The following is a 13,127-nucleotide window of genomic DNA, read 5'->3' as shown; positions in this document are numbered from 1 at the left end:
GGGGAGGGAGTGGCGAGGGGGGGAGGGAGTGGCGAGCGGGGGAGGGAGTGGCGAGCGGGGGAGGGAGTGGCGAGCGGGGGAGGGAGTGGCGAGCGGGGAGGGAGTGGCGAGGGGGGGAGGGAGTGGCGAGGGGGGGAGGGAGTGGCGAGGGGGGGAGGGAGTGGCGAGGGGGGGAGGGAGTGGCGAGGGGGGGAGGGAGTGGCGAGGGGGGGAGGGAGTGGCGAGGGGCTAGGGAGTGGCGAGGGGGGGAGGGAGTGGCGAGGGGGGGAGGGAGTGGCGAGCGGGGGAGGGAGTGGCGAGCGGGGGAGGGAGTGGCGAGCGGGGGAGGGAGTGGCGAGCGGGGGAGGGAGTGGCGAGCGGGGGAGGGAGTGGCGAGCGGGGGAGGGAGTGGCGAGCGGGGGAGGGAGTGGCGAGCGGGGGAGGGAGTGGCGAGCGGGGGAGGGAGTGGCGAGCGGGGGAGGGAGTGGCGAGCGGGGGAGGGAGTGGCGAGCGGGGGAGGGAGTGGCGAGCGGGGGAGGGAGTGGCGAGCGGGGGAGGGAGTGGCGAGCGGGGGAGGGAGTGGCGAGGGGGGGAGGGAGTGGCGAGGGGGGGAGGGAGTGGCGAGGGGGGAGGGAGTGGCGAGGGGGGGAGGGAGTGGCGAGGGGGGGAGGGAGTGGCGAGCGGGGGAGGGAGTGGCGAGCGGGGGAGGGAGTGGCGAGCGGGGGAGGGAGTGGCGAGCGGGGGAGGGAGTGGCGAGCGGGGGAGGGAGTGGCTGTTTGGGTGGGGGCAGTAGCGAGGGGGAGTGGTGAGGGGGGAGTGGCGAGGGGGTAGTGGCGTGTGTGGGAGTGATGCGGAGGGAGCGGCAGTGGTGAAGGGAAGGGGCGAGGGGATGTGGCCTGTGGGGGAGTGGTGAGTGTGGAGGAAGTTGCAAGGTGGGGGGGGGAGTTGCGAGGTGGGGGGAATTCTGAGCGGGGAGGAGGGGGGAGGGGAGGAGAGGTGGGTAGGAGGGGGGTGGGGAGGTGGGGGAGGGGTAGTGGGTCATGGAAAAAGGGAGATGGGTCGCCGGGGGGAAAGGGGAGATGGGTCTGAACGGGGAAGGGGAGGTGGGTTGTGGGAGATGGGTCAGGTGGATGGGGAGATGGATCCACAGAGCGAAATGGTGGATGGGGCTGGGGAGGGAAGGGTCGTGGGGCTGAGGAGGAGGGCAGAAGCAGCAGGTTGAAGGGTAGGGGATATTTTCTTCCTGTCACTGTACCAAAAGACATTCCCAAAATATGAGACAATGAATGTTGATGGAGATAAATAGTGAAGGTTCCGTTCCTGGATGGTCTCGATCCACCAACTTTGCACATTACAGGTGAACAAGCTGACCAATTGCGCCAGAGACTTGATTAACATACGAGATATCTTCAACCAGTGTGTCCAAAGGGTAGGAGGTCTGTGTCAATGTCTTATCTATTGTGTCCTTTGACAATTACCTAAGGACAGATAATGAGTGTTAAGTTTGGTGTGGGGAACCAAGACAAGATTCTGTCTGTATCATTCCTCCACTGGATACTATTAGGGTTAACAGTCTGGGTGGACAACAGGGACTGGGGATGTTCTGGGTGGAGAACAGGCAGGTGACAAATCTGAATCATTTGTAACTACTGGACAAAAATGCTACAAACTGCACCAAGATGTGACGATGTGTCAGATAAGTTCATGCGACATTTCCAAACTCTGTAAGTTTCGCAATGAATGCTTGGTAGAGGTGTGTAAATTAAACATACATGTGAGGTACATTTACCTATATTGTGTGGAAAATAATTTCTACAAAATTAGTTTGTGAAGCTAAAACTGTGTCAATGTAGCTACACCCGGGCTCGTCAGCACTTTCTCCTGGGTATATTACAGCCAGATGAGTTGACAAGCTGTCAATGGCCATGGTTTTCTGACGGAGGCCTGTGCAGGGGCCACTTTTGGAAGTAAAGCACTTCCAACAGTGAGCTTACCCAGTTATTCTCTGAAAGTTAAGATGTCGGGGATTACTTGGATCATAAAATTGTCCCAGGTTATATTATTTAAACAGAACTACGAAGCTCTTGCAAATTCAAATATCTGCAGCAGTAAATTGACTCTCAGCGTGTCAGACCGGTGTCATTTCAGCGTTTGTCATGTGTGACTCGCATAGTTTCAGTGGATCTTTCCAACACTTAAACTACGCAGACCCGAATTCGTCTTTACTTTATTTGAAAGTATTAATTTTACTTGCTCCTATTTTCTACGATTCTATGAACACAGTGAAAATCTTACAACCAGAACTCAATTTAAAGAATTTTAACTTGCATGCATATAAAACCTGTTTTAACCTGGAACTTCGTTAGACTTTGGAGAAAAAAGTGCAGCTGCTTCCCCTTATCCAATGGCATTTACAGGTCTACGGGTTTCTATAAATCCGCTTCACATGACCTTTATTCTTCCTGAAGTTAAATGATGGGTTTCAGCAGCACCCCCACTTCTGGACAGTGCTGCAGTTGGCAGTACCTCGCCCTGGGATCACTGGGCCTCTGTGGGGCTGGCAGTGGTAATTTCACTCGAGAATGAAAAGTAAACATCTTGTTTGTGTATCCAGTGATTGATAGTGACGGACAGTTCTGGGGAACAACTCTGGCCTGTCACCATTAGGCACTGAGTGCGGCACTGATCTCAAATTACATTGCAGTTCAGTAGAGTGCGGCAGATTAGAGTGCAATCCTCAGTGTCCTATTCCACCGCCCCCACCACAACTCCCCAAACAACGGAACGGTGCCCTTTTAAAGCCAGAGAGCTATATGACCAATGAAACCACCAGATTCAGACCTGGGGCCTCATTGTACTCAGTCTGAAGTTAACCCAAAGTTAATAAAAATGTAAGCATTCCTTGAAAGGCATTCTTTGAAATGATTCATAATTGCTGACATTTTAAAATCTCCAGATTTGCCACGGCAATTTGTCCAATGAATCTTCCAAGCATTTATTTCCATGTTTAATTTTACTTGGACAACATTCTTACTTCCTGTAGAAAATGCAATTTTCCCCAAGGGGACCACTTCAGGAGAGAAGAGAATGTATAGATATCCGGCAGTGGTACAATAGGCAGGCAGGATAGTGCCACAGCACTTCTGAATATTGTATAGTCAATAAATACTAAAAGTGGTGTTCCCTTCAACAAATTCCTGTCGGGTCAGACATACAACTGCTCTCTCCAGTCAAAGAAATGTTAAGGGCCCATCAATTGTCTGAAAGTATTCAGAACAAAAGGTGGGCAGATTTATTCTCCAACTGGACAACTCAACAACGCGGGCACCGACTCTGATCCCAGCCCAGAGCTTTGGTGGACAGTGGAAGTGCCGTGTGGCTGGTGGGAATTAGAGGAGGTTCACAGTCTGGATCAGTGTCCTTTGGCTCCTGGCAGAGGGGGCATATGTACCAACATCAGGCAAGATCTGTGAGGTACCCCGCATGGTCAAATATCTGCAGGTGGTCAGTGTTCAGTGAATGATGGGCACTTAGTAGAAGGTCAGTCGTGCCCAGCGGAGGGTATTGAGGAGAGAAATGAACACAAGAAATGGACAAATAACTTAAGACAACGATCCACGAGCTGGATTGCTCTACAGAGAGGCAGAACGAACACAATGGGGCAAATGGCATCCACCTGTACCATAATGACACTACGACAACAACTTTAGCTTCATGTAACAATGATGGGGATAAAAGCACCGCCCACAACAGCTTACATGCAAACATAAGACACAGCCGTGTCTTCTAACTTCCTGTCAGCGTACTATAAAAAGCACTTGCACATTCAAATATTTATCAGCAATTTTTTTTTTTTTTTTTTTAAATCGGGTAGCTCGTCAAGCAACTATCGATGTTACACCTACTGCACAATTCAAACTCACCAGGCCGCTAAACAGACTTACCAAGTTCTTGGAGACAGGAAAGGCAAACTGCATTAGGTTCTCAAAGATCTCAAGTTTACCATGCTCTTCCTGTTTGTAAGCAAACCGCAGATTTCTCATATCCTGTTAAGATAGTTGGAAAGCGTCAAATCTAATAATGTCCAGAAGTATAAATACAAAGCTTAAAAAGGTTTGATACACGTGTGGCCTGATTGTACTTTAGCTTTTCCGACACAAAGTTGAGAATTGCAGCTACAAACTTTACCGAACAAGACAGCACTTTGCATTGTTCTGTACAATGAAGGCAACTGTAGATGATTGTAAAATTGCTGAACAGTGCAAAATTAAGACAATAATTCTGGGGAACAAAAAAATAGGAAGGCAGTTGAAAAGTTCAACGGACACTTCATTTTCTGAGAGAATGCAACAACTTTATTGTAGAATTTGCTCTGCTGTCAACATTGCTCACCAACTGGTTTCACACCGCCATATACTGGAACAGGAGCGGGCCATTCAGCCCCTCAAATCTGTTCACAGAGATCCCGGCCAATCTGCAACTAGCTCCATATATACCTGCTTCTACCCCACAAATTTTAACACCTTTAGCTGACAAAAATCTATCAGCGTCACTTTTAAAACTAACAATTGATCTAGCATCGACTGGCATTAGGGGAAGAGAGTTCAAAACTTCTGCGACCCTTTGTTTGAAGAAGCATTTCCTAATTTCATTCCTGAAAGTCTGAAAATTCGAGACAGACTAATGTCCCTAGTTCCAGACTCCTCCTCATCCAGCAGAGATTGTTTCTCTGTGCACACAGTCTATTCCTCCCTTAAGATCTTGAAAACTTCAATCAAATCACACCTTAACCGTAAACATTCCAGGGAGTACAACCCCAGTTTGTGTTATTTCTCAACACTCGGAATCCAGGTCTCTTTCTGATAAATCTGTGATAAATTCCCTCCACAGCCAATATATCCTTCCTTAGGGTGTTGCGCCCAGGTCTGGTTGTGCCCAGGACTGCTCACAATAGTCCAGGTGTGGTCTAACCAGCTTTACATAGCTGCACCATGGCTACTACGTCCTTGTAATCTTTTCCTCCAGTAGATATATCGCAAACAGGAGACATATTACCTTGCACACAATTTCCAGGCCACAGGAATTCTCTTGAATGCCAGCAATCCTTTCAATTCGATTCACAACTCCAAGTGGAACATCGAGGGTGAAAGGGGGGTCCTAGTTTATAAATACAAATCTTTAAGTCATAGAATCATAGAATTTACAGTGCAGAAGGAGGCCATTCGGCCCATCGAGTCTGCCTTAGCCCTTACAAAGAGCACCCTACTGAAGCCCATGTATCTCCCCTATCCCCGTAACCCAGTAACCCCCACTTAACATGTTTTGGACACTAAAGGCAATTGATCATGGCCAATCCACCTAACCCGCACATCTTTGGTCTGTGGGAGGAAACCGGAGCACCCGGAGGAAACCCACGCAGACACGGGGAGAACATGCAGACACCGCACAGACAGTGACCCAGCCGGGAATCGAACCTGGGACCCTGGAGCCGTGAAGCAACTGTGCTAACCACTGTACTACCCTTGAGGGATGATTTGCACTAAATAGTAAATCTGAGAGAAACTGGGTGGAATTTTTTGTTGTTCTACTTAAGTCTCTCCACTCAACCATAACCGCCCCCCCTCCTGCCGCTTCCTCGTCTGTTGAGGTGTCTTTATCCCTCACGCAGTATTCGCTAAAAACAGATTACTTTCTCAGTGTCTCCTCGTTTGTGGGAGTTTACTGTGCCCAGACTGGCTGCGGAGTTTCTTTAATTACAACAACAAGAACAAAAACTTGCATTTATACAGCACCTTTTACATAATAAAATGTCACAAGGTGCTTCATAAAAGCATTAAGATAAAATTTGACACTGAGCCATATGAGACAGTTGATGAGCTAACCAACCGAGACACAACATCTTACAGGACGTAGAATTTCAGGGCTTGAGGTTCAGGCAACTGAAGGCCACAATTGGTTGACTGAGGGCTGGAGGGTGTTGCTGGAATAGGGAGCATAGAGACTACACTTCAAGAAGGGTAGAACGGTGATTAGCACTGCTGCCTCACAGTGCAAGGGACCCGGGTTTGATTCCGACCTCGGGCGACTGTGTGGAGTTTGCACATTCTCCCCGTGTCTGCGTGGGTTTCCTCCGAGTGCTCCGGTTTCCTCCCACAGTCCAAAGATGTGCAGGTGGATTGGCTATGCTAAATTGGCTCCAGGTGGTCTTGTGAGGAGCCACAAACATTCATTGTGCATCATATATTGGGTCTCCCTCCAGAACATCATTTAGTAGATCAGCAAGGTGACACACTCCCCAATGGGACACCAGGAAAGATCCCCTGGTAAGAACCTTACAATCAGGCGACCCTACGATCCCCTAGGCTGAGAAGCAATATATAGCAAGACACACTTGACAGAACAAAGGAGATATAAAAGCAGTAAATATATATATATATATATATATTTTTTTTAAATAGGTCAATAGAAAATGAAATAGAAATGGCACATGGCATTGTTGTCTCTTGCAGAAACAGACAAGAACACAAGAAATAACAGGAGTGGACCAAATGGCCTTGGAGCGTGCTCCACCATTCAATACAATCATGGTTGCTCTTAGGCTTTAACCCCACTTTCCTCCCCATCCCCGCTCCGCATTGCTCTTGATTCCCAGAGACCAAAATCCATCTGTCTCAGCCTTAAACGTAATTAACAATGGAGCAGCCGTAATCCTCTGGGATAGAGAATTTTGAAGATTCACAACCCTGTGAGTGAAGTAATTTCTCCCAAATGATCGGGCCCCTTATCCAGAGACAGTGTCCCTGTGTTTTAGATTCCCCGACCAGCAGAAACAATCTCTCAGCATCAAGTGTATCAAACACTTTCAGAATTTGATAGATTTCATTGAGATCCCCTCTCATTCTTCTCAGCTCCAGAGAATATAGGTGCAATTTACAAATTTTCTCTTAAATCTTTCCACTCAATGGAATTCAGAAAAGTTTAACACCGTTCATTGTCGGAGTCAGTCCTGAGGATAAAACTGCTTGAAATTTGGGTTTGTAGTTGACAATGTTAAATGTAAAATCCCAACACATTCACAGGTGCTACGTAACCTTAAGATATAGAGGAGGTGCAAAGACCTGGCCTTAGCGCTTGCTTTCAGGATTTCATTAAACTCTATGAAGCACATACAGGATTTCATTAAACTCAGCGAAGCGCACAACATCAGTCTTGTTTAACTTACCCTCTCCACGCTTTTGAAGTACAATTTGTATTCGGTCACAGTAAGTGTTCCACTAATGGCCCCAATGAAAGGACAGATGTACGTGACGTCTTTGGCTGGGGAGTAAACAGATTTCTTATTCGTCCATTTTATTCTGCCTGAATCATTTTGCATATGCAGCAAACAGGAATTGCTGTACTCCTCACTGCCCTGCCTGTATCCAGGACCTACCACTCTACAATTATTAAGTGCTCCTTGCATTAATAACACACACAGCACAAAGTGCGTCACAAGGAAACACAACATAGAGAAACCTGGAGTTGGGATTGGCTAACAAGGGGAACAGACGGAATTCCAAAGGAGTTGAAATTGAGTGCAATCATTCAAATTCAAGAACAGACGCCTCAACTACTGTAGCTTTACCCAAATGGGTTAACATATGATCAGCAGTAAGCAATGCAGACCCTTGACCCTGTTTTGTTGTTTAATTAGATTCTGACTGATCTGTATTTCAAATTCATTTACCTGCCCCTGCATCAAATCACTTGACAGCTAATTGTGGAGTAAGACTTTGGAGGATGGAGATCTTGAAGCTGATAGTTGGAGCCCAGGAGCCAATGAATGTAATGAGGATGGAGTGATGGGGCAGATGGGTCAATGAGAGTGAGGATATTTGTCAGCGAGGACAAGGTGATAAGACTTCTGAATTATTGGAAGTTTGTTAAAGAAGTATTTAATTGGCACAGACTTCCCCCAGAGCTCCACTTGTGCATGCACTGCCTAGTGTGGAAGAGGCCAGGCAATCTTAGATTTGTTCTTTGGTCAGTACTGACTGTAGCCTGGATAGCAATAAGCTCCTTCCCTCTCCCCAGTTTCCAGGGGAAGCAGGGTGGAGGGAGAACCAGGAATTCACTACTCTCACTATCCACTGATTGCTGCTGGGAAATGATCGGGCCTGAAACAACACGGTTGAATAGCCTGTTGACTCTCACTTCCCTAGCTTACACAAGGTGAGTAGAGATTTCAGTACGATGGAACTAGATCCCAATTATTCCCTGCCTGCAGGAAAGCAGGAGCAAAAACTGAGGCAGGGTGGGGAAACTAATAAAAGCTCATCATAGAATCCCTCCAGTGCAAAAGAAGGCCATTCAGCCCATCGAGTCTGCACCGACCCTCCGAAAGAGCACCCTACCTAGGCCCAATCCCCCACCCTATCCCCATAACCCCACCCAACCTTTGGACACTTAGGGGCAATTTAGCACGGCCAATCTACTTATCCTGCACATCCTTCGATATATAGATTATTCAGGAATCATGTTTGACTGCACAACACATTTAAACATCAATGGTAAATCATTCCAATTATTGCAGGGCCAATATGATCCAAAAACGTCATTTTATGAAAGTACAGTAAAAAAAAAATCTAATTATTATACGAACTTGGTATAATGTGAGACTTCGCTTAAGGCATCAAACAACCATAATACACTTAAAACAATGGCCCCTGAGCTCAGTTCTCAGCCACCTTTTTCACTTGCGTTAAGGACCCCTAAATATGGTAGCCAATAATATATAACATGCCAATTCTTTTTGATGAATACCAATATTAAGTGTCTGTAAAAATAGGTTGGAACAAGACTCATAAGCATAGGTAAAATGAGTCAGCACTTACCGATCGCTGTAATAGCTTCCCCTGGAAACAGCGGTGCCTCCTCCATTTGAGCCAGTTTATTTCCATCCCTTAGCACCTGACAATTAACCAAATCCAGTTAAAGGCGCAGCTCACCCGTCAACCTCGTCTTCTCTGTATACTTTTTATCATGACCCTTCCTTCCCTCCCTATCTTTCTTAATTCCAGTATTACCTAACAATCTGAGAAGCAGGCAATTAAACCCGTCATAGCTCCCTCTCTAAAACCCGCTTGGCAATTTCACTTGAAGCTTTTTCACCGATTCCAAACTAAAATCATGCTATTTTTTAAAATATATTTCAGACTCTCTGAAAGAGCAAGTGCATTACAGGATAATTGGGGAGTTGCAACAAGTGTCTCATGGCAGGTTACAAAATGAGTGAACAGCTCCAGTGTGCATTTTACTTTGCCACAGCTTTCTCTGTCACAGCCATCCAAAAGTGGCACTAAAATTTAACCACCCATATTCTTGGATCCATTCCGGGACACGCTTCCAAGCTAAAGTCCACCTTCACCTTAACTTATCTTAACAGAAGGCTATTGGCCTTTCACACCTTTTTAGTGTGTAAATCTTTGCCTGGCAGTTTACTGACAGAATATACTAACGTTTCTGCCTATTCTATGATGGATAACTGCAGCCCATTCTGTGGATAAGGCACAGAATGCTAAAACATTTGAATTTACACAGTGCCCACAGTCATTTAACATAACTGAATTAACATTAAACATGCTCTTGCATGGTGTGAATGCAGATGAACAGCCAAACCTTCAAAGCATGCTATGAGCCATTTTCCTTTTGCCTAAACTGCATTGAATTTTATAGCAAAGCAGCCCAATTGCTCTATTAAATCAAGCTAATGAGTTACCTTACTGAAGCATTTATTCCAATATATAAACATTCCATTTCACAAACATACACACTCATATAATGCCGTGTTAGAAAGCACTGCACAGTTAATGATTTGTCTCAATAACAAGGTCGAACACTGCAAATCTGAACCAGGTGCAGATCACTAATCTGAAGGCAAATTGCTTCATAAAGAGTCGTTCACACTGGTCTGGGCACGGGCTCAAGAATTGTTTTTAAAATTATGCTTTTTTGTTTCAATTTTATGTTGCAACTGGAAAGTGACCGCCGATCTGTTGAGCGTAATTTCATTTAACTAGAATACAGTAAATGGCAAATCAAAATGACTTGAGTGGCGTTTGAACCCGCCCAATTCAGAGTAGCACTGTCCTACTGGAAGGAGCGAGAACACGGAAACATGCAACACAAAACCAGTACTTTTGATCTGAAATGAGAGAGCAGTTTGCTTACATGGCTTTTTGCTTTGATTCAGAAACCAAAATACCTGCATGCAATTCATTCATTGGTAGGTGCTGGTTAGCTGAAGTCTGTACTCTCAGCTATAGATCAAAGAAGGGGGGGGGGGGGGGGGAAATCACACATTTTCAATAAAGAAAATTGCCACTTGCCAAGGTGTGTACACCCAGTTCAGGGTCAGCATCAGAAGGACAGGACCCATTACATCCATCCTGATTCTCCTGCAGATCAACGTCAGCAGTGGGGGAAGCACAGGTTTGGGAGGGAGGGGAAGCATGCACAAGGTAAGAGGCAACGAATGTTACAGTTTACATGCAACACTACAGTAAAGGGAAGAGCAAGCACACGTCAAAGGGAGCAGTTTTATAGAGTTTATAGATACACAGAAAGTAAAACAATTTTTTTAGTAAAGCATTGAAATTTAAAGCAATTTTCTTTTAAAACATATGAACCAGTTTATATCTAGCAATTAAAATCCAAAAGGGTGGTGGGAAATAGCATGAATTGTATATATGAAATGAATGGGGAGATTTCTGCCTTTCGGTTTGGAACGGTTCCACCCTTGGTTGCATGTGCTTATGTGCTCTGCTTGGATGTTGCTGCATTTTAAAAGTCTCAGTGTCTTTTTTTAAAATTTGACATTTCATAATTGGCTTGCTGTTGGGCGTGTGACGATTCAAAGCCATCAGTCAATTTGCGAGGACTGCATTAACAAGGTTTCTCAACGGATTTTGCTATTCGCCAGCTTTAGAATCAATGGATCGCAGAGCTCACCAAGCATTTCTAAAACCGGACAGAAAACCAACAGCTGACACTGTATCCTCGATGATGAATAACATCAGGTAGGAAGTCATACTAGACAGCTTTGTGGAAATACAGGCAACCCCTGTGCTGTGAACATCGGGCGAAAGGCTACAATCACGTTTGCAAGTCACTATTAGTCAAAGTTCTACTTCCAGGCTATATTAAGTCTAGGGTACAACCAGGTTGTCACAGACAGAATTTTCCCATATTGCTGTGAACAATTTGAATTTAGACTAAATCTCACAATGGCGTTTCTGTGTTCTGGTAGGGTCACAACACAGGAATTTCAGCGATGGCAGCAATGTCTGAATTTCATCATTTTAGAGGCTGTTTAGCATAGGGCTAAATCGCTGGCTTTGAAAGCAGACCAAGGCAGGCCAGCAGCACGGTTCAATTCCCATAACAGCCTCCCCGAACAGGCGCCGGAATGTGGCGACTAGGGGCTTTTCACAGTAACTTCATTTGAAGCCTTCTTGTGACAAGAAGCGATTTTCATTTCATTTTTTCATAGTGCATGGACATGCCCAGATTGCCATGATGTCCCACGACTGAACAGCTAACTGATAGTGAGAGAAACGTTGCCATTCTACTATATTTGTTAGAAAAACGAATAAAACAGTATCTCCTCCATGCTCGCCATCCAATCCATCTCCCCTCCAAAATATGTTGGGAGAATTTGCACAGTGCTTATCCTGGGGCTTGTTGCAAGTTGTTGGTTACAGTTTGGTAGGTCTGAAGAAGTCTTCGTAGTCATATGTAGGTTAACTGTAAGTCTTTACTAACTATTTACAAGTATACAGTAATGGGTACGAACTAGGAGCTGTCTCCAGGCTTGCTGGTGCACATGGCTCTGTCCAACACTAGACTGACTGTGTGGATGGTGCTGTACTCAGTCCCACATCAGCCCTTTATGTGGAAGACCCTTATAATATACCTCCCCCAAGTCATTGTCCAATTTAGTTCAAGTGATTACAGTTTATCTTATGTCTTAATAATTTACTATCATACATTTACATTGTCATTACTACATTTATGTCTTAATAATTTACTATCATACATTTACATTGTCATTACTACATTATCGCTACCAGTTTCACAGTTTGTGCCCTGCACCGATTGCCATAGTATCCAATCCTGTTGAACTGAAAGCACTGAACTGAGGTTGTAGGACACTGATCTCAGTTGTGTGGACGCTTGGCTCCACAGCATTGGCATGATCACTCTGCTGGCCGGTTTGGATATCATTTCCATTAGCCTGGAGTGCCCTTGTGTTTTTGGTGCTGAACTAGCTGAACTGTGGGGCGGCACGGTGGCACAGTGGTTAGCACCGCTGCCTCACGGCGTCGAGGACCTAGGTTTGATCCCAGGGTCGCTGTCCGTGTGACGTTTGCACATTCACCAGTGTCTGCGTGGGTCTCACCCCCACAACCCAAAGTAGTGCAGCTAGGTGGATTGGCCATGCTAAAATTGTCCCTTAGATGAAAGAAAATGAATTGGGCACTTTAAAAAAAATTTTTTAAACTAGCTCGACTGTGGGTTGGCCTTGGCACCGTGGTTTATTTAATCAGCTTAAAATGTTTCTGTGCTGCTCACGGAGCTCTGACTTTCTAAACATCAGAGTTGCCTTTTCCAGGGTTAAATCTTCCTTTTTTTTTTGCAGGTCAGCGAGTCAGTCATCTGCTGCTCCTACCACTGTCCTGTCTCTGACGAGTTCTGATTTTAAGTCTCCATATTTGTAACTTTTTGCCATCCTGTACAGATCATTGATGAATGAATCGGCAGATTCTCCTGGCTGCTGGCCCCGCTTGTTAAATTTAGTTCTCGACTATTTTATTGCTTCTTAAGACTGAAATAAATGTTGAAAGATTTTAATACTTCTTAAAATTTGATTCCCTGTCTTGCAGTAATGCCTTCTGTAATCAGGCCGACCAAGTAATGTGTTAAGCCGCTCTACTTCTGACTTTTTGTTTAAACCCGAAGTAATGCCGTATCTTAGGAATCTTTTCCTTCAAAACCCCCAATTATTTGATCAATCTGCACCCTTGGATTAGTCCGAATTGATTTGGGAGTGTGGAATTCCGAGCCACGGTTGCAGTATTTAAAGTGTCGGTACTGTTTTCAAAGCTTCT

General features: G+C 45.6%; 1 protein-coding gene and 1 long non-coding RNA gene across 5 annotated transcripts in view; one reads left to right on the top strand and one right to left on the bottom strand.

Annotated features, from left to right (window-relative positions):
- LOC140421280 (phosphatidylinositol-3-phosphate phosphatase MTMR1-like) overlaps positions 1 to 13,127 on the bottom strand; it is a 94,371-nt gene that overhangs the window by 61,300 nt on the left and 19,944 nt on the right. For 2 of the 4 annotated variants that reach the window (XM_072505869.1, XM_072505867.1), the window contains 5 exons: positions 10,347 to 10,415; positions 8,853 to 8,928; positions 7,202 to 7,296; positions 5,035 to 5,136; positions 3,924 to 4,025 (listed from right to left, as the gene is read on the bottom strand). In XM_072505869.1, coding sequence (XP_072361970.1) covers positions 3,924 to 4,025; positions 5,035 to 5,136; positions 7,202 to 7,296; positions 8,853 to 8,928; positions 10,347 to 10,415 — 444 coding nt within the window. The remainder of the gene's footprint in view (positions 1 to 3,923; positions 4,026 to 5,034; positions 5,137 to 7,201; positions 7,297 to 8,852; positions 8,929 to 10,346; positions 10,416 to 13,127) is intronic. The other 2 variants (XM_072505868.1, XM_072505870.1) reach the window with 1 other exon arrangement.
- On the top strand, positions 10,059 to 12,882 carry LOC140421283 (uncharacterized). The gene is made up of 3 exons (XR_011946707.1): positions 10,059 to 10,243; positions 10,940 to 11,036; positions 12,659 to 12,882. It is a non-coding gene; the product is annotated as an uncharacterized lncRNA (long non-coding RNA).

This window comes from Scyliorhinus torazame, chromosome 5 (genome assembly GCF_047496885.1).
Source record: "Scyliorhinus torazame isolate Kashiwa2021f chromosome 5, sScyTor2.1, whole genome shotgun sequence".
In the NCBI taxonomy this organism is placed as follows: Eukaryota; Metazoa; Chordata; class Chondrichthyes; order Carcharhiniformes; family Scyliorhinidae; genus Scyliorhinus; species Scyliorhinus torazame.
The sequence above is the reverse complement of the archived record's forward strand: the minus strand, read 5'-3'. Positions and strand labels throughout refer to the sequence as shown.